This window comes from Saimiri boliviensis, chromosome 3 (assembly GCF_048565385.1).
Source record: "Saimiri boliviensis isolate mSaiBol1 chromosome 3, mSaiBol1.pri, whole genome shotgun sequence".
Classification (NCBI taxonomy): Eukaryota; Metazoa; Chordata; class Mammalia; order Primates; family Cebidae; genus Saimiri; species Saimiri boliviensis.
In genome coordinates this window covers 1,007,695-1,029,178 of record NC_133451.1, presented here as the reverse complement: position 1 = coordinate 1,029,178, position 21,484 = coordinate 1,007,695, and the positions used below count along the sequence as shown (strand labels likewise).

General features: G+C 63.5%; 2 protein-coding genes across 4 annotated transcripts; one reads left to right on the top strand and one right to left on the bottom strand.

Annotated features, from left to right (window-relative positions):
* Window positions 1-5,836: 5,836 nt before the first annotated feature.
* IDUA (alpha-L-iduronidase) lies at window positions 5,837-21,480 on the bottom strand. The gene is made up of 14 exons (XM_039468480.2): window positions 21,235-21,480; window positions 20,512-20,649; window positions 9,526-9,611; window positions 9,232-9,339; window positions 8,900-8,995; window positions 8,580-8,782; window positions 8,302-8,481; window positions 7,978-8,194; window positions 7,527-7,739; window positions 7,175-7,296; window positions 6,856-6,981; window positions 6,701-6,777; window positions 6,253-6,353; window positions 5,837-6,094 (listed from the first exon to the last, which is right to left on the bottom strand). The coding sequence occupies exons 1-14, from the start codon at window positions 21,390-21,392 to the stop codon at window positions 5,961-5,963; spliced, it is 1,959 nt and encodes a 652-aa protein (XP_039324414.1). The 5' UTR covers window positions 21,393-21,480; the 3' UTR covers window positions 5,837-5,960.
* On the top strand, window positions 15,238-20,519 carry SLC26A1 (solute carrier family 26 member 1). Of its 3 annotated transcripts, XM_010345167.3 has the most exons (3): window positions 15,238-15,371; window positions 16,848-17,456; window positions 18,070-20,519. In XM_010345167.3, the coding sequence occupies exons 2-3, from the start codon at window positions 16,881-16,883 to the stop codon at window positions 19,603-19,605; spliced, it is 2,112 nt and encodes a 703-aa protein (XP_010343469.3). In that variant the 5' UTR covers window positions 15,238-15,371; window positions 16,848-16,880; the 3' UTR covers window positions 19,606-20,519. The 3 variants fall into 3 exon arrangements, with proteins under 3 accessions (XP_010343469.3, XP_010343470.3, XP_074251867.1); XM_010345168.3 differs by lacking the exon at window positions 15,238-15,371 and having other exon boundaries at window positions 16,632-17,456; window positions 18,487-20,519; XM_074395766.1 differs by lacking the exon at window positions 15,238-15,371 and having other exon boundaries at window positions 16,632-17,456.
* Window positions 21,481-21,484: the final 4 nt, after the last annotated feature.

Sequence of the window (21,484 nt, the reverse complement as noted above, 5' to 3'; positions counted from 1 at the left end):
ACAGACATGGACTCCTGATCCCAAGCCGGATCCCTGCCCAAGGCCAGAGAGGACACAGGCAGCTCCACCAGGAGGTGCCTGGCCTGTGCCATCTCTACACATCTCCACCCAGAGGGGCCCGGCCTGTGCCATCTCTACACATCACCCAGAGGGGCCCAGCCTGTGCCATCTCTACACATCACCCAGAGGGGCCCAGCCTGTGTGATCTCTACACATCTCCACCCAGAGGGGCCCAGCCTGTGCCATCTCTACACATCTCCACACAGAGGGGCCCGGCCTGTGCCATCTCTACACATCACCCAGAGGGGCCCGGCCTGTGCCATCTCTACACATCACCCGGAGGTGCCTGGCCTGTGCCCTCTCTACACATTTCCACCCAGAGGGGCCCGGCCTGTGCCATCTCTACACATCTCCACCCAGAGGTGCCCGGCCTGTGCCATCTCTACACATCTCCACCAGGAGGTGCCCGGCCTGTGCCATCTCTACACATCTCCACCCAGAGGTGCCCGGCCTGTGCCATCTCTACACATCTCCACCAGGAGGTGCCCGGCCTGTGCCATCTCTACACATCTCCACCCAGAGGTGCCTGGCCTGTGCCATCTCTACACATCTCCACTCGGAGGGACCTGGCCTATGCAGCACCTTCACACAGTGGTTGAGCTCCAGGTGACTCTGCTGGTGTTTCTGCTGCTGTACCAAGTGCAGTGCCCTGGGCAGCAGTGGTGGGCAGTGGGGCACCCAGGGCCTGTCTGTGGCTTCCCTCTGCCCCTCCTTTGTAGCCCTCGAGGAACTGCTATTCTATAAGCCAGGCCTCAAGGCCCCAGGAGACGGGCTGCACTAGGGCATGGAAGCAAGAGAACAGGGCGGCTGTGTGGGGTGTGCAGGGCCCAGCCTGGGCCTTGGTGGGAGGCGCCTCTCTTCAGCCCAGGTGGGACTCCTCTGCCAGGAGGCTGCAGCAGGGATTCCTGACCTGGTGTTGGGTGTGGGTAACACCCCCCATGGGCACCGAGGAAGGAGAACTGTGCAGACCCCAGGCACAATTATTGCCTGAAGCATAACTCACTGCTTACTATATCTAGCTTATATATATATATATATATATATATATATATATATATATATGTATAAAATCATATTTAGTACCATATAATCTTTCTATATAACCACATAACTGACTGCTTACTATATCTAGCTGATATATATAATCATACTTATTTCCATATAATCTTTCTATATGATCATATAGTTATTATAGTCAGAGCTGTACTGACACATTTAGTGCTGATTTATAGAATCCTTCCATATAACCACATAGTAGTTTCTAGTAGGAGGAATGCCTAGAGCAGGAATGTCACAGAGCAGAAGCAGTACATGGGAAAACAGCCAGACTGGGACGAGAACCAAAGACCCAGGCGGTGGCGGCCCTGCCTGAAAGGGCGTACGCTGTATGGCAGGCTTGGAGCAGGAGCCTCTCCTCCTGATAAAGGAATTGTAGTACCTTGCATCCAGTTCCTGTGGAAAGTCGGCCTCAGGCCTGAGATCCTGGAAGTAACCGAGGGAGAAGAACCCCTCTGGTGTGAGCAGTCAGGACGGCTGGACACCCTGTCAGTCTTTTCTCACTTCTGTGCTAGCTCAAATCACCCTCCCATAAATATCTTGAGAAGAGCACACATCTGTCAGCCCCCACTGCATTGGCTTACAGTATCCTTCTATTAGAAACCCTTTGAAGTCTCCAGTCTCCAGGTAAGAAGTGTCGCACATGACACCTGTTGCACACAGCCCACCTCCTTGGTTTGGTGACCTAATGAGGGTGGACCCCTTTTCTGTACAGGACCCTCTACTCCTGTGCATGTCACGGCCCCCTGCTGCACACGGCCCACCTCTCTGCCAGGGGACATAAAGGAGTGGTCCCCTCGCTTGTAACTCACATGATTATATATGTCCTATCACTAAGCCTATAGATGATGACCTCACTCACGACCCTTCCCCTGCTTGTACCTAACAAATACAGATGCTTCTGCGTGTTCAGGGCCTCGCCTGTCCCCACTAATAGATGGCCGGGTGGCAGCTCAGTTCTTCAGTGTCCTGTCTCTTTATGTCTTGGATCCTGCACTTCAGCACACCATAAGGGACACCCCACGACCCTGTGGGGCCAACAGCCCTACAGTTGGGGTGCTCACCCTGGGAGACAGGCCAGGTCTCATCCATGTGGTAATGTCCCAATGTGGGTGGGGCCAAGGAAAGGGAGGCCCCCTACCCCCAGTGGAGTCTGCCGCACCCTAATTGTGGTGAGGGCCCAGGCTCAGAGTGGCCTCCTTACCATCCACCGCCCCTACCCCTCTGGCCCTGAGGTCATCGGTGCCTCAGTGGCCCAGGACACAGAACCTGCAGATGGGGTCCTGGGGTCAGGTGACAAATTTTCGGAGCCAGGTCTAAGCTTTTGGTGGGTAAATTGTTTCACGGTTCCTCAAATTGCCCCTCCTGACCTCTCCCCACCCCCACAGAGGCATGGGAGGAGGCATGGGTGGAGGACGAGGGTCGGAGACCGGGAGGTGGGTTGCCACGGCAACAGGAGTTATTCTGAGGCGGGGCGGCTGACCCTGGCTTCTCCCTCTGAAAAGGTGAGGCAGCTGTGAGGGCAGTGGGGCCCAGTGCCCGTGGCTATGCTCCTCAGCCACAGGCAGGACAAACAGGGCCAGCACCGAGTGCCCAAGCCCCACTGAGGGCTTCACCCACAGGGGCCCTTATCTGCTGAGAAACCAGCAGGTGCAGGGCAAGGACGGACCTGAGATGCAGACGGCACAGAGCAGGCGGGCACAGGGCAGGTGGGCATGGGGAAGGACCCAGAGTCCCCAGCTGGGCCACCCCCTGTGCAAGAGCGCCATCTGCATCTGTGCCCATGCTGCTCTGCCCAGGACTGGCCCCAGATTAGACTCCGGCACGGCCACACCTTGGGACGCTCCAAGGAGAGGAAGGCACATCCGTGCCAGCAGCAGCTGCCTGGGGAACATCACAGGGGCAGATCCAAGTTCACACACAAGACAAAATGTGGGTCTGACGGACTGGCCGCCTCACTGCCTGCGACAGTCGCCAGCACTGGGGTCTCAGCCCCCGGCCCGAGCTCCTGGACAGAGCCAGTGGTCGCTGGCCTGGACTCAACCCAGCCTATGCACAGAGGTGGGAGCTGGGCCTCCCCACACCCTGCAGGCGCCTGCGTCCAGTGCCCCAGGACCAGCAGCAGCGGGTCCCAGAGGCCCCATCCAGAAAGGTGTGGCATCAGAGCTGGCTCTGACCAGGTCTTGACGGCTCAGGCACACACACATTTCTGGAGTACCCTCTGGGTCTGCAGCAGTGATGAGATGACCAATGACACCAGTGTCTCTGGGAAGAGCAGATGGGCAGGCGGGTTTCTAAGCAGAAAGTCTGCACATGTGGTGGACACTTATCTGACACAAGGGCCACCTGAGGTCAGGAGTTCAAGACCAGCCTTACCAACATGGTGAAACCCTGTCCCTACTAAAAATACAAAAATTAGCCTGGTGTGGTAGAGCAGGCACCTGTAATTGAAGTTACCGGAGGCTGGGGTAGAATTGCTTGAACCCAGGAGGAGAAGGCTGCAGTGAGCCGAGATCACACCACTGCACTCCAGCCTGGGTGACAGAGTGAGACTCCGTCTCGGGTGGATCTGGGCTCCCTTGGGGAGCTGCATGCACACCCAGGCATCCTGCTCCCACCCATTTCCTGAACAGCAGGTAATGCTGGCCAGAAGCCCCGCAGCAGGTCCAGGCTGTGACAGCGCCACGTGCTACAGGCGTGGGTGCCCAGCAGGCCCGGCCCTGCCCAGAGCATCTGGCAGAAGCGCCATGCCCCCAGCAAGCCCAGACCTCGCATCCCAGGCAAAGCGCATTTCCTCCAGTCACTTGGAAAGCAGCTCTGAGCTGCCTGTCCACCCGGCGAAGTCTAATGGCACTCAGTGGCCACGTGACTTGGCCGCCCAGGAAGAGCCGAGGTCTTGCAGTGCCTACCCAAGTACTGCAGACTCAGCCCCAGCACATCTGGAAGCCAGTCCTGCGGGCAAAAGACCACAGCTCCCATGAAACTGCTCCTCCTGAATTGCTGCCCGAGCCTCAGCCCACACTGAGGACTTCGTCACAATCATCCTACTGGCCTCCGGACGAGAAGGGAAGTGCAGAGGTGGTTTACGAATGCAGGGTGCACACTGTCACCCGGAAGGGGACAGGTACGGCATCACAGCCAGGGGACTGGCCCTGGAAGACGGAAGAGGCGCCCCACAGCAGAACCAAGGCTCCAGCCACCCTCGGCTCCACCACGGGCAGCATCCATGGAAACATTGGCCGGACTCAGGAGATAAAGATGAGAAGCGTGGGGAAGAGCCCCTGGGCTGGCAGAACAGGCAGAGTGAGGGTCCCGCCTCCCACGGAGGTGCCTGCGTTTGTCCAGAGGGCACCCACTCTCTGGAGGTCCTGTGGACAGGGGACGTCAAATGCAGTCTCATCCTGCCACCCGGCGACTGCTCCAGGGACCCAGGCACAAAGTACCCAGCGGCAGGGACCAGGCTGTGTGTAAGCTGACAGCTAGCGTGGGCTTCCCTGGTTCTTGGCACGGCCTCAAGCCTGACCCACTCTCAGCGAAGGCCAAAGTGACCCCATCAGCGAGACTGGAGGGTGGGGACTTGTCGGCAAGCTGGTGGCCGCCAGGGAAGGCGACAGAGACAGAACCTCACGGGGAAGGAGCGATATGCAGCTCTGCCATTCAGCCAAGACTGGTGCCAGCGCCGTGGGGCCTCAGGACCACTGCTGACCTCTACCTTGCCTCCAGAGGAGGGTCCAGCCTGCCACCCTGGGGGCCAGGCTCACACTAGGAATCCCAGCTGAGGGATAAACTTGGAATATATGTGGCCATTTTTGCCAAAAGCCACAACACCCAGGTCCAAGAGTGAGGGGAGGGTCCCTCGTGGGGTCTCTGTCCCACTCCAGCACCTTGAGGGCCCACGTTGGTTGGGAGCAGGCAAGGGACATGGGCTTTGAGATATACAGTGAAGCCAGTGGGTTCACCCCCCCATCCCCACCAGAGCCCCAGACAGCCTCCAGGGTAACCTGTGGGGTCCCTGTGCCCCAGCCCTCTGGCCGAGCGCCACCAAGGGTGGCCCTGGAGGCTGCTGGAGCAGGGGAAGAGAGAGAGGGGCCTTGGTTCCTGGGCTCCTGGCCACAACCCTGGGGAGAAGGTCCCTGCTCCTCACCAGGGCGCCTAGCCCTGCCTGGACTGGTGAGTTCCCCTGGGGGCAACCCTGCCCTGTGGCTTCCTGGTACCCTGCCTCCATCTCTGTAAACAGTCACCAAATTGTCCTCACCTGGCCCTGCCACGTCTCAAATCTGGAGCCAGGACAGTCCGTGGTGGGGAGACACAGACCATGGTGGACACTGCTGCTGGCCACAGCCTGGGCTGCAAGGGGTGCCGCTACCCCACCCTCCGCCCTGCTGGGGTACAGGAGTTTCCCTCATGGGGCCTCAGCTCCCCACTCTGCAGAACAAGCAAGAAAGCAAAGGATCCCCGAAACCCCTGGGTGGGCAGGGGTGAGCTGGCTCCCCAGCCTGGCCCAGGGACAGGCCCCTAGCCCTCCAGGGGCTCAACACACTTCCAGTCCAGGACTGGGGGCAGTCTGAGGGGGGACGGGGAGGAAAGAGGCCTCGCTCCAGGTGGGTGTTCAGGGGTTCAGCTGCTGTTCAGGGGTTTACCCTTGTGGCCACCCCCAAGTGTGCCTAGGGCCTTGGCCTGAGACTAAAGCCACTTTAAAGGCGGTGTTGGTACCAAGATATGAAAGAAAAAAATAAAATATAGAAGTATTTTGTAAAGGGGGGTGGCGGAGGGCAGCAGGGGAGCAGAGCAGCCCAGCCAGCTGACTGCTGGGGAGGCACAGCCCGTCGGAGCTCAGCACAGGTTCACGGGTTGCTGGGCGGGGGTGGCCCTCCCGGCGCAGGGGCTGCCAGGTACCACACAGAGTCTGAGAAGGGGCCTGGCCGGGCCCAGTAGTCCAGGGCTCGAACCCGGTAGGAGCCGGAGACAGCACCTGTGTCTGGAGACACGGGGACACGTGTACTAACTTGAACGTGTGTCAGACCTGCCCACATCCCGAAAGCCCCTGACCCCAGGCTTCTCGAGGCCTCCACCCAGTACTTCACTGAGGCCCAAGAACGGGGAGGCTGACGCCAGGGCCATGGGTGGTGGACTCACTGGGGCTGAACACAAACAGGTTGAAATTTGACGGTTTCCTGCTGACCGGGGTGTACACCTTCGCATCCTGGGAGAACTGGATCTCATATGTCCACAGGCACCTGGGGAGGTCAGGCCAAGATCAAGGCTGGAGCAGGCAGGGCAAGGCTGGGTGGACGCACACCCGCTTCCCTCTGGCCCCTCCCCACGCCCCTGGGCACTCTTCCTGCACCAACAGGGGAGGGGGAGAGGGCTGGAGCCCGACTGTCCACTTCATGTCCCCTAGGAGAACCCACACCCACTGGCAGGGCCCAGCGTCAGGCCCACAGTGTGTGAGGTGAAGGGACGCAGGGCTGCGAGGGAGGGAGCCGGTGGGCCACGGCGGGTGGCAAGAGTGAACGCATGGGTGAAGGGGTCGGCCAGGGGCGTGCCTAGGACCAGGCAGGGGTAGGGGGGCCCACTCACGCACTTGGAGCCCACGTGCTCATCCGACCAGACCAGAAGCAGCTGCCCTCGAGTCAGGGGCAGAACGCGGAGCCGCGTGACCTGGGGGAGGGAGGAGCTGTGATGGGGTCGGCGAGGGGGAAGTCCGTGCCACGGCGCAGGTAGGGGGCTGCCACTTGCCTGGCCAGGCGGCTTCTCAGGGCGCGCGCACACGTGCACCAACAGGAGCGACGGCAGCGGCAGCGCAGGGCGCAGGGTCAGACGGCCGCCGGCGGGGAAGGGGCGCGGCGCCTCGGCCACAGGGTCCTGCGCGCAGTGGCGGATCCTCCGGGTTCTCCAGGCGGGCTAAGAACGCTCAGCCCCACCTCTGGGCGAACGCCCCAGCCCACCGCCCCCCTACGCAGACCCACTCGGGGTCCCCACCCCTGTTCTCCCCCCCGACCCCGCCCACGCCCCTGGGACCCTGGCCCGGCCCCTCGCCCCTCCGCGGCCCACCCACCTCGGCCGCGCGCATGCGCCGGAACTGCTCGGCCGAGGGGAAGACCGGCCGGCCCAGGCGCCGCCACACGCCCTCGGGGCTGCAGAGCCGGTTGTCCAGGTAGCGAGTGACGTAGACCAGGCCTGCGGCGCCGGACACTCGGGCCTCGGCTCACCGGTCCCGCCCCTCCAGGCCCCGCCCCGGGCCCCGCCCCCTCCAGCTCCCGCCCCCTTTAGCCCCCGCCCCATCCAGGCCCCGCCCCCTCCAGCTCCCGCCCCCTTTAGCCCCAGCCCCATCCAGGCCCCGCCCTCTCCAGCTCCCGCCCCCCCCAGAATCCCCGAGGGGCAGAGACCTCCCTGGGACCCTGGCTCACCCGGGCCGGGGGGCACCCCGCTCAGCCACAGGGTCACTGGGACGCTGCGGTTGGCGTGGGCGCGGGTGTCGTCACTCGCGTAGATCAGCACCGCGGCGCGCCAGGCGTCGGCCGGGCCCTCCGGGCGGTGGGCGCTGGCCAGGACCCCCACAGTGTGGTTGCTGTCCAGGACCTTCCCGGCCCGCGACACCTCGGCCCAGAGCTGCTCTTCGTCTGCGGGGTGGGGGCGCCGTTCCCGCGTGGGGTCACTGCCCCGCCCCCTCCCCCCACCCCCCTCCCTCCACTCGCTCCCCCTTCCATGGGAAAAGGGATCCCCAGGCCCCGCCTCGCCGCACCTCGGGGAGGCCAACCCCGAGAAGCGCGCGGCCGGAGAAGTGCGCTCCCCGCAGCGGGGCCTTCGCGCCCCAGCCTGGAGGGCCCCGGCCGGCCCACCCCAGCGGCCCCGACTCACCCAGCAGCGCCAGCAGCCCCATGGCGGTGAGCACCGGCTTTCGCAGCAGCTGCACGTGCGGCGGGCGGGTGTTGTTGACCTGGAAGCGCGCGGTGAGGGTGCGCTGCGCGAAGGGGTGCGGGTGGTAACTCAGGAAGGCGTTGTCGTTGCTCAGAAGCGCGTAGGGGATGGCGGAGCTGGTGTTGGCCAGCAGCAGGTTCTGGTGCTGGGCAATGACCTGCGGGTGTCCAGGGCGGCTGGGATCGCGTGGCGCGGCCACCGCTCCCCTATCCCGTCCGGCTAGGAAGGAGGCTGGGGCGCGCGCAGGGCGTTGGGCCGGCCCACCTTCACCACCATAGCCGCGTACGTCACGTCGGCCCTCCACTGCTGCGGCAGGGACCAGCCCACCAGCGGGTCAGCCTCGTCATTGTAAATGGGGGTGTCCGCGAACTTGGGGAAGAACTGCCGGATCTGCTGCGCCACGGCCTTCTCTTGCTCCAGGATGGAGATGGAGCTGCGTGCACCCTGCGGGCAGGGCTGCCTCAGCACCACCAGGTCAGCATGGCCTGGGCACCCCGGCTGAGGGCGCAGGACCCCGGGGCGGGCCGAGGGGCAGGGCATACCTTTCGGTGAAGGGAGATATAGTCCAGCCGCACGCCCGCCTCTCCAGTGAAGAAGTTGGTGCCGTTGTGGCAGTGGCGCAGGAGGCCCCAGCTCAGCGGGGATCGCGGTGCGGGGTGGAAGGAGTCCGCGGGGCCGCCCAGCCGCAGGGCGGGGCTGGCGGTGCGCAGACCCTCGGAGCAGGCATCGTAGTAGTTCAGGAAGCCTGGGGTCGAGGAGAAGCCCTTCATCCACACCTGCTCTGGGGACCAGCGGCTTAGCCTCCGCTCCTGCCCTCCTCTGCCCCTTTCAGCTGGGCAGGACCCCAGGAAGCCACACACACCTTGCATGGTCATGGAGACGTTGTCAAAATCGTGGTGGTCTGGCTCGTTCCACGTCTCGAAGTTCCACTTGGAAACATGCGCCAGTCCGTACCTACCTGCAGAGGACCCCTGCTGTCCCGCCAGCACAGGTGAACCTCACCTCTGAGACTCCCAGGGAGGGAGAGTGCAAGGTGCTGAAGGGTGGCTGACTCAAGATGAACCCCACCCCCACCCAGGCCAGCCTCCGCCCCCCATCAGGAAGTCCTGCCTCAAAGGGGTTCCAGACCCTGGGGGGCAGCTTGCCCAGGGGTGCCCTCCCTCCTGGGGGGGCCCAGGGCCTGCACCCGCCCACCGATGTATCTCCTGGCGAGGCTGGAGACCAAGTCCTTCCACTCAAACACCTGCTGCTTGTCCTCAAAGTCGGTGAAGTGGCCCGAGGGGCTGCCCATCAGCTCAAACCCTGCAACACAGGAGGGCTGCCCCACTGCCCGTCGCACACAACACCCATGGTCTGCCAGGCCTGTGCTACAGCACCAAGGCCAGTCCTGGGTGGGCTCCAGCCAGGACTAGGAGGGGCTGGGTGAGGGAGAGGGTGGGCAGGGTGAGGGGGTGCAGGAGGGCTGGGAGAGCAGAGCCCACAGTTCACCTGGGAGGAGCTGGTTCTCCCTGAGAAGGTCCAGGTACCCGTCCAGGTGGGTGAAGTTGTAGCTCAGGTCCCATCCAGGAGAGCCCCTGTGGAAGGACAGTCAGCGTCAGAAAGAAGGGTGCCCACATGGCTACGTGCCACAGGCTGGAACCGTGGCCACAACAGAGCAGGTAGGAGCCTGCAACGTGCCACACAGGACTCGGATCCTGGCTTCCCGAGGGGCCCTTCCCCTTGGAAAATAACCCTATGAAAGCCCAGTGTGAACTAGCGTGTTTCTACGTGGAGACCCCCCCCCCCCCAGCTCTATACCATCAAGAGATGGAAGACTTGCGGTGGGGGCTCGGAACAGCCCTGATGCTTGGTGGCATGAGGCAGGCAGGTACCGAGGGGCAGAGGCCAGGGTTCAGGAGCCAGGCAGGACCTGGTGGGTCCCCACCCTGTTTCTCAGTACCTCCTAGAGGCCCAGGAGTGCCCCATTTCCCCTCCCACACCCCATGAGGCAACATGGATGTGCAGGAAAGGGAGAAGGGGCCACCCTGCTACGCTGGACTTGCAGATGGGGCTGAATTCCCGCAGGGCTTGCATTCGAGGGGACAGGCGTCATGGGGGAATAGGAATCTTTGGTGAAGGGGATACAGCAGGGAGTGGGAGTCCTGACGGTCACTGAGGAGGTACCTCTCTAAGGAGGCATCTAAGGCTGCCACACAATGGGACAAGCTAGCATGAGGTTGCCCAGGCAGCAGATGGCATCGCCAGGGCAAGGCTCTGGGATAGGAGTGTGGATGACAGGCAGCAGAGAGGCAGCTGGTGGGCCTGGGACAGAATGAGGGTGGATATCATGGGAGATGAGGCTCCATGGGGCTCTGGAAGTGACCGCTTGGATGGGACCCTGACCCAGAGTGAAACAGGGATCCCTTTCAGGGTTCTGAGCCCAGCAGTGCCAGGACATTTTTAAGGGATCCCTCTGGAGGCTCACTGGAGCCAGGGTAGGGGCTGGAAGACTGGCTGGGGGCCATGGTGGTCACCTGGAGAGGTATGGTACCCAGACTGGTTGTTGGCTGTGCAGAAGCAGCAGATGGACTGATGAGGTTTGAGGTGAACTGGGTCCGGGGGTGAGGGTGGGGTCCAGGGCAACTGTGGATTTCAGCTTGGGAAACTGGGCAGGTGAATGAGCTTGGAGTGAAACTGGCCTCGGTTCTAGCCATGTAGAGTTGGACATCTGAGGGTGAACTGGATGAGGAGGCTGGTGGCCGGATCCTGGGGCTGTGGACAATATTCTGGCCTGAGGGAAGGGGAGTGCGATGAATGGAATAGCCGCCAATCCTGAAGGAGTGAGAAGTAGAGACCAGGCTGGCCAGGGTCTGAGGGCTTCCTGCAGACGCCACCCAGAAGGTGAATACAGCTGCTGTGGGCTGTGCCTCTCCTGTGGCAGCTGCGTTTGTCCCTCATCTGCAGTGGTGGGGAACAGGGTTACCACCATGGACCAGAATCAGCCCTGGCAGTCTACCCAGGCCACAGCCCCGCCACCTCACAGCAAAGGTCTGGACACCTCAACGCCTCCCTTTGGGTCCTCCCATGGTGTACAAGCCCAAAAGAGAGCCTGGGTCTCGGCCTGCAGCCCTCAGGTGCGGGATTCCTTCTTCACCCGGCCCGGCCTTTGCTGCCCCCACCTGCTTCTGTACCCAGGGCTGGGTGCCCAGCATGTGTCCCTGGGGTCCACCCCACCCGGCCCCTACCACCTCCCCTCCTCTCCATCCAAAATACACACTGGTAGCAAAGAAGTAAAACTTGAGGAGCACCTGGACAAAAATCAAACGCGCAGGAGGTATATTCCAGAGTCCCACAGGGTTGGGGTAGTGGGCCATGGTGACCAGCAGGAAGTGAAGGCCCCTCTGGGCTTCAGGCTTTCTCTGCAACTCCCGCTGGCCCAGCGGCCCCTGACACTGGGGCAGGCGCTGAGGGGGCCTGAGCCCTGGGGCTGAGGGGGCGAGCAGCATCAGAGATGTCCCTAGTCTGACACCCAAGGTGCCCCCGAGTGTCATCTGGCCGGGCCAATCTCTCAACGAGGGATGCCTGAGACCGGGATCCCCACCCCGCGGGCGACACTAGGCCAAGGATCCCGGGGACAGTCCCGTTGAGAGGGGCCTTGGGAGACCTCGCTGGGGAGGGGCTGAGCCTGCGAGGTGGAGCCCCCCACTAGGGCCGGAGGCGCAGACAGGCCACCGCCCAGCCTGGGAGCGGAAGCCGCGCGGGAGCCTCGGCCCTGCCAGACCCAGCGCGGGGCGCCAGTGGGCTGCGGCTGCCGCACAATGGGCTCATTCACCGCGCGGCCGCGGAGGGTCGGCCGCCCGGGTCCCCGCGTCCCCGCCCCTGGGCCCCAGCGCGTGCGCCGCGAGGACCGCGCAGCTGCCGGGCCTGGTGAGTGCGCGGGGCGCAGGATCCGGGGCGCGCGTGCTCGGCGGTGAGGGCGCGGGGCAGGGCCGCGCGTGCACGGAGGTTCGCAGGAGGTGGGGGGAGACGCAGGAGGTGGGTGGGGAGCAGGGCGGCGCGCTCCTGAGAGTGGCGATGGGAGTGTGGGGTAGGGGCGGAGGCCGGGCTGGCTGGTGCCCGGGCACAGCACGGGGTGGGCACAGACCTGCCTCTTGGGAAAACCTGCAGCTGTGACCAGGACGACGGGGATGCAGGTGCTAGAAGGTGCGGGTCAGGGCCCCCCTCTTCTCCAGACCCCGGAGCACAGCCACCCGCTGGAGGGTCACTGGTTCCAAAGCCCTGTGGCTGGGCTTCTTTCCAAGGGGGGAGGCAATAATACAATGCTTCCGTTCCCAGTCAGTGTACTCCCATGTAAAACAGTTGATTTAAAGACAAAATTAAGGCCGGGCGCGGTGGCTCAAGCCTGTAATCCCAGCGCTTTGGGAGGCCGAGGCGGGTGGATCACAAGGTCAAGAGATCGAGACCATCTTGGTCAACATGGTGAAACCCTGTCTCTACTAAAAATCCAAAAAAATTAGCTGGGCATGGTGGTGCGTGCCTGTAATCCCAGCTACTCAGGAGGCTGAGGCAGGAGAATCCTGAGGCAGGAGAATTGCCTGAACCCAGGAGGCGGAGGTTGCGGTGAGCCGAGATCGCGCCATTGCACTCCAGCCTGGGTAACAAGAGCAAAACTCCGTCTCAAAAAAAAAAAAAAAAAGACAAAATTAAGGAGGAAGTAAGCATGTGGCACAGGACTGGCCAGGACTTCCAGCAGGAGGGTAGTTCAGGCAGGTCCGAGGTGCTGGGACCCCCATGCCCCCTGTCCTGCATCAGCAAAGCAGGGAAGGAAGGCGTTGTCTGCAGCCTGGTGCCCACACAGGCTTGGGGTAGAGTGGGCTGCCCACTCTCTGGCCAGCAAGGCCCCTGGACCCCTGGGCACTCAGCATTTGAGCCTGGCCACAGGGCAGTACCAGCCACTGTCTTAATGCTCAGGCAGAGAAACTGAGGCAGAGGTAAGTGGGAGGGGGGCAGATCAGGCTCCAAGGATCCTACAGGGATGACCTCACCTGCTTTAGACGCCCAGCCTAGGTGGAGACTAACAGGGTGTAAGGCCCAATGCCTGCAGAAGACCCCCCGAGGCCAGGCCCCTGCAGTGTGGCTGAGAGGCTCACGGGCCGGGGTGCTGTTCCTGAACTATGCTCACCTGTCTCAAACCCCACCATGGGTCCCCCTAAGCCAACCTCTGGAAATCCCCGCCACCCTTCCTGAGGGGAGAAGGGCCGCCTCCCACTCGAGGTTTTTCTGTGGCCCCAGGTGACACACCCCCATCCTACCCTGCCTGCAGGTGTCTGCACCAGGTACCCCACCCCTGCTGCAGCACCCTGAGTCCTCCCAGCCGCCTTTAGAGAGACCTCTAGTTCTCCAAAAACCCTGCTGGTGGCTGAACCCAGAGAGGCCCTTATCTGTCCCAGGGAGGGTCCTGAGGCCCTGAGTGACCCCACCCACTGGCCAACCGCTTCTTACACCACAGGTCCCAACTGTTGGGTAAACAGCTGCTTCCCAGGGGCCACTGGGGCCCTGGTTAGGCTGGGGTGGGAGCGAGGGCTCCATCCCAGGTGGAGGCTATGAGAGTACTAGCCCCTGGACTGTCCAGCCCTGCCCACACCTCATGCTCAGGGCGTCCTCCCACTTTCTGGACACCCCAACTACATTCCACTCCCATTTCACCTTCAAATGCGGAGGCTACAGGACCCAGAGCTGTGTGGAACTAGCAGGGCTTGGCAGGCGGCTTCCCCGAAGGTACCCTCAGTGGGGCTGTGTGTCCAGGGTCCCCTCCAGGGCTCTGCCCCATCAACATCTCGGTGTCCCCATCCTGGGGGAACAGAGTCCCAGCAATCAGCTGGTTCGGCAGGACCCTCGGCATGAATCCCACGTGGACAGGGAAACAGAGGGTGTGGCTTCTGTTCCCAGGCCCGAGTCAGGCTACCCAAGGTGCCAGGGTCAGCCTGGCCTTCCAGCCTCTCCTGAGGGACTCACTGCGGGCTCCTGGCTTCCCACAGGATGGGAGAGCGTGGAGGCTGCAGCCCCTTGTTAAACACGCCCACCAGCCACAGGCGCCAATGCAGGGTCCCACCCAGTACTCACTGTCAAAGCGGGGAAGGGATCTGGGGCTCCTAAGGAATTTTTTTAAAGAGACAGAAGCTTGCTCTGTCACCCAGGCTGGAGTGCAGTGGCACAGTCGTACCTCACTGCAGCCTGGACGTCCTGGGCTCATGCCATCCTCCTCCCTTAGCTTCCCAAAGAGCTGGCCCAGTGATAACGTGTTTGCTTCTGAGACAGGCTCTTGCTCTGTGGCCTAGAATGGGGTACAGTGGCACAATCACACCACATGGCAGCCTCAGACCCCCAGGCTCAAGCCATAATCAAGCCACGCTCCCGCCTCAGCCAATCCAGTAGCTGGGATACAGGTGCACACCACCACACCCAGCTAAGTTTTTAATTTTAATTTTTGTAAAGGTCGGCGGGAGGTGGGGGGGAGTCTCACTATGTTGATCAGGCTGGTCTTGAACTCCTGGCCTTAAGTGATCCTCCTGTCTAGGCCTCCCAGAGTGTTGGGATTACAGGAGTGAACCACCGTGCCTAGCCAATAATTCCTTTTAAAAAGCAAGTCACCCTTATTTTCATGTGTGGGCACTAGTTTAGTTCACTTTAAGAGATCATTTGTCCTCACACCATCCCTGTGAGGCAGGTACTATTGGTCTCAGCCTGTGGTAGAGGGGAGGGCAGAGGAGCCATGAGGGTAGAGGCTGACCAGGCCCTTCGGGTTGGCACTGGGTCTGAGCAGACCAGGACTCCTGCCCCAGCCAGCCATGGCATCTTGATGCCTGGGGGCCCTCTGGGTGCTGTGCGCCATACACAGAGCTCATGTGAGCGCATATGCACATGCACACGCCGGAAGCCTTCTACTGAGCTGGCTGTCAGCCTCCGCCCTGCTCCAGCGTGGACCAGGAGGCTACTCAGCAACTGGACACGGAGACCCCCACCCCACCCCAGCCCCTCTTGGGTTCGAGGGCCCCTGGGAGGCTGGAAGCTGATCAGAGTCCCACACAGCTCTAACCACTACCAGCCCGATTACCGTTCAACTCCCAGGTTAGCTGATCAGGTAGCATGGCTGGAGAAACCCGTGACTCAGCAATCTGGAGGTAAATAATTTAACTGCAGAGCCCAGCGTACACAACACAGCCTGCAGGTCGGCGCCAGAGCCACCACCCCCACTCTCCCAGCTGCTCACGGGAGCTAGAGGGCACTGCGGTCCTCAGTGGTCTCGCCAGCCCCTCGCCATCCCAGGGCCCCCGTGCCTGTGAGGACTCCCTCAGGTAAGAATTATCCTGGGCCCAGATTTCAGCCGCAGCAGGTGGGGCGCGGGAGCCAAGGCCAGAAACACCCTGGACGGGTGGTTTCTTAGCAGTACCCTCAGGCTCCGGGCAGCTGGCCCTTCTGTCTCCATTCCACACACTTGGGGCATCCAGGGACCCAGTGTGGTGGGGTCTTCAAAGGAAGGGGACACAACTCTTGCAATGTTGCCTTAGGGCCAGGACCCCCATGCTGAGCCCCAGGGGTGGTGCTGTGCCCAGCCTGCCCGTGTGAACCTACCAGGCTGGGCTCGCCCGCCCCCCCCTCCGCCCCCACAGACTACTGCTCCCATGTCCTGGGCCAGAGTGCAAACAGTAGGCTCAGCCCAGGCCTCAGGCTGTCCTGGGCACTCAGGGAGCAAAGTCTTCTTTGCCTGAGGTCGCAGAGAACTTTTACAATGAAAGTACATTGCAGCCTGCAAACAGGACAGACCCAAGGCCTCACACAGGACTAGCGCGGCCTCTGAGCACTGCCTCCCTAACGCCACGCTGCTCTCCCGGCGCAAAGGAAAGGTCAGGAGGTGCCCTTTGGCTCTGCTGGCCCGGGGTGGCTGTATGCAGAGGACTGGGTCCTCTCTGGATGCTGCCCCCGGGACAATGTGTCATGCCTATTCCATAGTGAGTTGGGGAGACAGGGAGACGCCCCACATCCCAGAACTCCCTGGGCAGGGGAGATGGACGCCAGTCACCGTCCTCCCCCCCCAGCTGGGGCCACTGTCTAGGCATATTCTCAGAATTCTGCCCCAAGGCCAGGCGTAGGGGCTGGGCTGGCTTCTGAGTGCTGCTCCCCAGGCAGACTTGGGGTCCCAGCACCCACAGGGCTTGGCAGGGACATAGGAGGCCTCTTCCGCTGAGCCTTCACAGGGCAGGTGACAGAGTGTCTCCAGGAGAGCAGGCGATGGTTTGGATGGGGAAGGGAGGGCTCTGGCGTGGGCATCAGGTGGACGGCGGGACCCTTCACCAACCGGGGAGCCAGGGAGGTGGTCACAGTGCCACCAGACTCAGGCTTGCCTACACCTATGTCCAGGGACCCAAGGCATGTGTATGTGTGGTGGCAGCCCAGCCTGTTCCCTCCCTGTTGGGAGGTGAGCTTCAGGAGGCTTCAGGGCCGGTTTCAGGCAGGAACTACAGAGCCAGTGGGCTGGAGCTGAGCCGGGACAGGGTCCGGCCAGGCCGTCCCGCAGCACCACTGGCCTCAGCACAGCCCGGGGCACGGGCTTGGTGTCCTCATCCCATCTCATGATGCATTCTGGAGCCAGCAGGGCCTGGTATCCATCAGCACTGGGCAGGGGGCTGGGGCCCATGGTGCCGGGAGAAGGCTTGGTGCCTGTCCCCGGCCCCGGGTGGGCGAGGGGTCGAGCCCCAAGGGGCCCACCGCTGCCTGAGACCTTGCCGTTTGGCCCTGAATCCGGGGCTTCCGTGACTGTGTGCTCTTCTCAGCTGCAGGTCGGCCACAGGGGCAGGTGCTGCAGCATGGGCGAGTCCCCTGAGCTTCTGCAGCAGGGCAGAGGGCCGGTGCCAGTCCGGCGGCAGCGTCCGGCACCCCAGGGTCTGCGTGCGATGCTGAAGGCCCGGCTGTGGCGGAGCTGCTCGTGCAGCGTGCCGTGCGCCTGGGCGCTGGTGCAGGACCTGCTCCCCGCCACGCGCTGGCTGTGCCAGTACCGCCTTCGGGAGTACCTGGCGGGTGACGTCATGTCCGGGCTGGTCATCGGCATCATCCTGGTGCCACAGGCCATTGCCTACTCGCTGCTGGCTGGACTGCAGCCCATCTACAGCCTGTACACGTCCTTCTTTGCCAACCTCATCTACTTCCTCATGGGCACGTCACGGCACGTCTCCGTGGGCATCTTCAGCCTGCTCTGCCTCATGGTGGGCCAGGTGGTGGACCGGGAGCTCCAGCTGGCCGGCTTCGACCCCTCCCAGGATGGCCTGTGGCCCGGGGCCAATGGCAGCATCCTCAATGGCTCGGCTGCCACGCTAGACTGTGGGCGCGACTGCTACGCCATCCGTGTTGCCACCGCCCTCACGCTGATGACCGGGCTTTACCAGGTGAAGAGCTCAGCTTAGGCACAGGGAGGGGCCCAGGGCACCCCCTTAGGTGCTGGCCACCCACGAGGCCAAGGCTCGGGCAGAGCTGGGGCATGCCAGGGCAAGGCACTCATGTGGAGGGGCCACGGGAACCAGAGAAGAGGGGCACAAGGAGCCGGCCTGGTGGGCTGTGGCCTCAGTGGGTACCAGTGGGCCAGGGGTGTCTGGGCTCAGTGGTGCTGGACTGAGGCCATGTGGCCACCCCGCCCACAACCTTCTCCTGCCCTGGCCTTGGTCCCCATTGGTTCCACATCTGCATGGGGGGTAATGGGTGCCGTGTGTAGGAAGCAGGAGGAAGGGACTGCCTTCTGATGCCCAGAGGTCTTATTTCTGAAATAAAACGGGCTTCTACACGTGGTAAGTTAGATGTGTCTGCGGCCACCACAAGTGTCTGCAGGCATGGGCACACGTGGAGTCAAGAACACAGGCCCGTGTGAGGAGTCTGATTCGGAAATACCGGGCTGCAAAGCAGGCTCTGTGCCATGACCACCACCCCTTGGGCCATACCAGGGGCTGGTGGCGGGCACGTGGCTCCTGCCGGGCGCCTGCTGACCCGACTGCCCTCCGTCCACAGGTCCTCATGGGTGTGCTCCGGCTGGGCTTCGTGTCTGCCTACCTCTCGCAGCCACTGCTGGACGGCTTTGCCATGGGGGCCTCAGTGACCATCCTGACCTCGCAGCTCAAGCACCTGCTGGGCGTGCGGATCCCTCGGCACCAGGGGCTGGGCATGGTGGTCCGCACGTGGCTGAGCCTGCTGCGCAGTGTCGGGCAAGCCAACGTGTGCGATGTGGTTACCAGCACGGTGTGCCTGGTGGTGCTACTGGCCGCAAAGGAGCTCTCAGACCGCTACCGACGGCGCCTGAGGGTGCCAGTGCCCACAGAACTGCTGGTCATCGTGGTGGCCACGCTCGTGTCCCACTTCGGGCAGCTCCACAAGCGCTTTGGCTCAAGTGTGGCTGGTGACATCCCCACTGGTTTCATGGCCCCTCAGGTCCCAGAGCCCAGACTGATGCAGCGTGTGGCCTTGGATGCCGTGGCCCTGGCCCTCGTGGGCGCAGCCTTCTCCATCTCGCTGGCGGAGATGTTCGGTCGCAGCCACGGCTACTCTGTGCGCGCCAACCAGGAGCTGCTGGCTGTGGGCTGCTGCAACGTGCTGCCCGCCTTCCTCCACTGCTTCGCCACCAGCGCAGCCCTGGCCAAGAGCCTGGTGAAGATAGCCACTGGCTGCCGGACACAGCTGTCCAGCGTGGTTAGCTCTGCAGTGGTGCTGCTGGTGCTGCTGGCACTGGCACCGCTGTTCCACGACCTCCAGCGAAGCGTGCTGGCCTGCGTCATCGTGGTCAGCCTGCGGGGGGCCCTGCGAAAGGTGTGGGACCTCCCACGGCTGTGGCGGATGAGCCCAGCCGACGCAGTGGTCTGGGCGGGCACCGCAGCCACCTGTGTGCTAGTCAGCACGGAGACCGGGCTGCTGGCCGGCGTCATCCTCTCGCTGCTCAGCCTGGCCGGCCGCACCCAGCGCCCACACGCCGCCCTGCTGGCCCGCATCGGGGACTCGGCCTTCTATGAGGACGCCACAGAGTTCGAGGGCCTCGTCCCGGAGCCCGGGGTGCGGGTGTTCCGCTTCGCGGGGCCGCTGTACTATGCCAACAAGGACTTCTTCCTGCGGTCACTCTACAGCCTCACAGGGCTGGACGCGGGGCGCATGGCTGCCAGGAGGAAGGAGCAGGGCTCGGGGGTGGGGGTGGGGGTGGGCGAGGGAGGCCCTGCCCAGGGCAAGGACCTGGGCCCGGTTAGCAGCAGGGCTGCGCTGATGCCCGCGGCGGCCGGCTTCCACACGGTGGTCATCGACTGCGCCCCACTGCTGTTCCTGGACGCAGCTGGTGTGGCCACACTCGAGGACCTGCGCCGAGACTACGGGGCCCTGGGCATCAGCCTGCTGCTGGCCTGCTGCAGCCCCCCCGTGAGGGACATTCTGAGCAGAGGGGGCTTCCTCGGGGAGGGCCCAGGGGACACAGCTGAGGAGGAGCAGCTGTTCCTCAGTGTGCACGACGCTGTGCAGACGGCAGGAGCCCGCCACAGGGAACTGGAGGCCACCGATGCCTGCCTGTAGCAGGGCCAGGCCTTCCCGGCAGCCTCCGCTCCCTCAGGGGGCCCACGGCGGACGTCTGCAAGCCACTGCCGAGACTCATCCCAGGGAGGAGACACCCAAGGGACGCGCTCCTGCACCACCGCCACCCTGGGGAAACCAGGGAACCCCAGCTGGGGAAGGAGGCCCTCTGATCACGCAGGACCCAAACACTCAGAAATCAGGAACCTCTGCCCCTGAGAGACAGGCTGGCCCACAGTGCTGGCCCGGCCCGATGCTCAAGGCCCTCGCTGTCCCTCGGCTCAGAAGGGCTGGGGGTGGCCTGATGCTCAGGGTTGACATATTAATTGAACAACGGCCGCCTCCCCCGCAACATCATGCAGCCTCCAAGTGCCAACAGGACCCCCTATGTCCAGGCCTGCCTGGTGCCCACCCTGCTGGTTGGAGCTGGTGGTTCTGGCCAAGTGCATGAGGGTCTCTGTGTTTCTAGAAGGCCCCACACACCCAAGTGGCCCTCACACCTCGTGCCTCCTCCTCACAGAGTGGCCACCTGCACCAGCGTCAAGGCCTCAGGTGCTGTGATGACCTCAGCTCAGCCCTCAGATGTGGTGGCCTGCCCAGTCCGGCCAGCAAACACACACAGGGGTGCCCATGGGTGCAGCAGAGACAGGTGAGGCACAGCCAACCCTGAGCCTCCAGGGGGACCTGGAGGAAGCCCACCGTGCCCCACACAGGGGCACCCTCCAGCACACAGCCCTCGCCCCAGCAAGGACACAATCCCCTCAACAGGGTTCGTCGGCAGAAAGAGGGGGAACAAAGGGTCTTCCGAGCGGCCCCCAGCGCTGCGCCTCCTCAGTTGGCCCTTCCCCATCCCGTCCCATCTGTGCCTCTGTAAGGGGTTCTGGGACACCTAGGCCCCGAGTCACCCACCTTGTGACAAGCTCCAGCAGCCAGTGGGTCCGGACCTGCTCGATGCCACGGTGAGGGACGGCGCCCACATAAGCGAGGTTGAGCTGCTGGTCCCAGCTGAGGACGTACTGGTCAGCCTGGCTGTGTGGCAGCGGAGGGCTGGGGACAGCAAAGGGGCGGTTCAGGCCTGAGCCTCAGCATGGCCGGCAGGGCAGGCGACACTCAGGCTCGAGCCCGGGACTGCCTGGGTGCCAGATCCAGTGTGCTCAGTGACTAATAAAACGGCCCTTAGGGCCAGGAATGTAGGGAGGTCCCATCTTCACGGGGAACGGGAGCAGCACTAAGACGGGGGAGCCAAAACCAGCCCTTGCCCCGGCCCTGCCAGGCAAGCGGGCACCTCGAGTCTCCGTGGAGGGAAAGGGACAGGCGGGCCAGGTCCCGCTGCAGGGGCGCCCCACCGCATGGGGAGACTCCTGGACCACCTCAAAGAGCAGGATCCTGGGCATCGGCCTGGGTTACAGGGAGCGGCTGCTGGGCAAGCTCAGGGTCCAGCCCCAGGCCCCCGGGCCGGCGCCCACTCAGCTGGAGAGCCCACCCCCAAACACGGCGGAGAGCGGGCCGGGAGAGCCAGGGCCCCAGAGGAGGGAGCTCCCACAGTGCTCGGTCAGGGGGCGCCCGAGCTCTCCCCGTGCGGCCAGGGGGTCCCTGGGTTACAGGCCGCGGGCGGGAGCGCGGGGCGCTCACCAGAAGCCGGTGCTCCTCCAGAAGCGCCGCAGGGGCCACAGCGCGCGGGCCGCGTCCACCCGCACCAGGTGCGGGGCCTCGGCCGGGGCCACCGGGGGCGCGGCCAGGAGCGCGGCCAGGAGCGCCAGCGGCGCAGCGCGGGGGCGCGGGGGGCGCATGGCCCGGCGCGCTCGGGGGCTGCGGAGCTTCGGGCCGCACCGCCTGTTCCGCCTCCGGGTCGGAGTCTGGGCGAGCCCCCCACGTGACCGCC

Excerpts from the sequence above, each read along its gene's own strand:
- SLC26A1 (XM_074395766.1), top strand. The coding sequence starts at position 16,647 with ATGATGCATTCTGGAGCCAGCAGGGCCTGGTATCCATCAGCACTGGGC. Across the intron at positions 17,457-18,069 it reads TGATGACCGGGCTTTACCAG|GTCCTCATGGGTGTGCTCCG; the intron begins GTGAAGAGCTCA and ends CTCCGTCCACAG.
- IDUA (XM_039468480.2), bottom strand. The coding sequence starts at position 21,392 with ATGCGCCCCCCGCGCCCCCGCGCTGCGCCGCTGGCGCTCCTGGCCGCG. Across the intron at positions 8,482-8,579 it reads ATATCTCCCTTCACCGAAAG|GGTGCACGCAGCTCCATCTC; the intron begins GTATGCCCTGCC and ends CCCTGCCCGCAG. Across the intron at positions 7,297-7,526 it reads CGGGGTGCCCCCCGGCCCGG|GCCTGGTCTACGTCACTCGC; the intron begins GTGAGCCAGGGT and ends CCGGCGCCGCAG.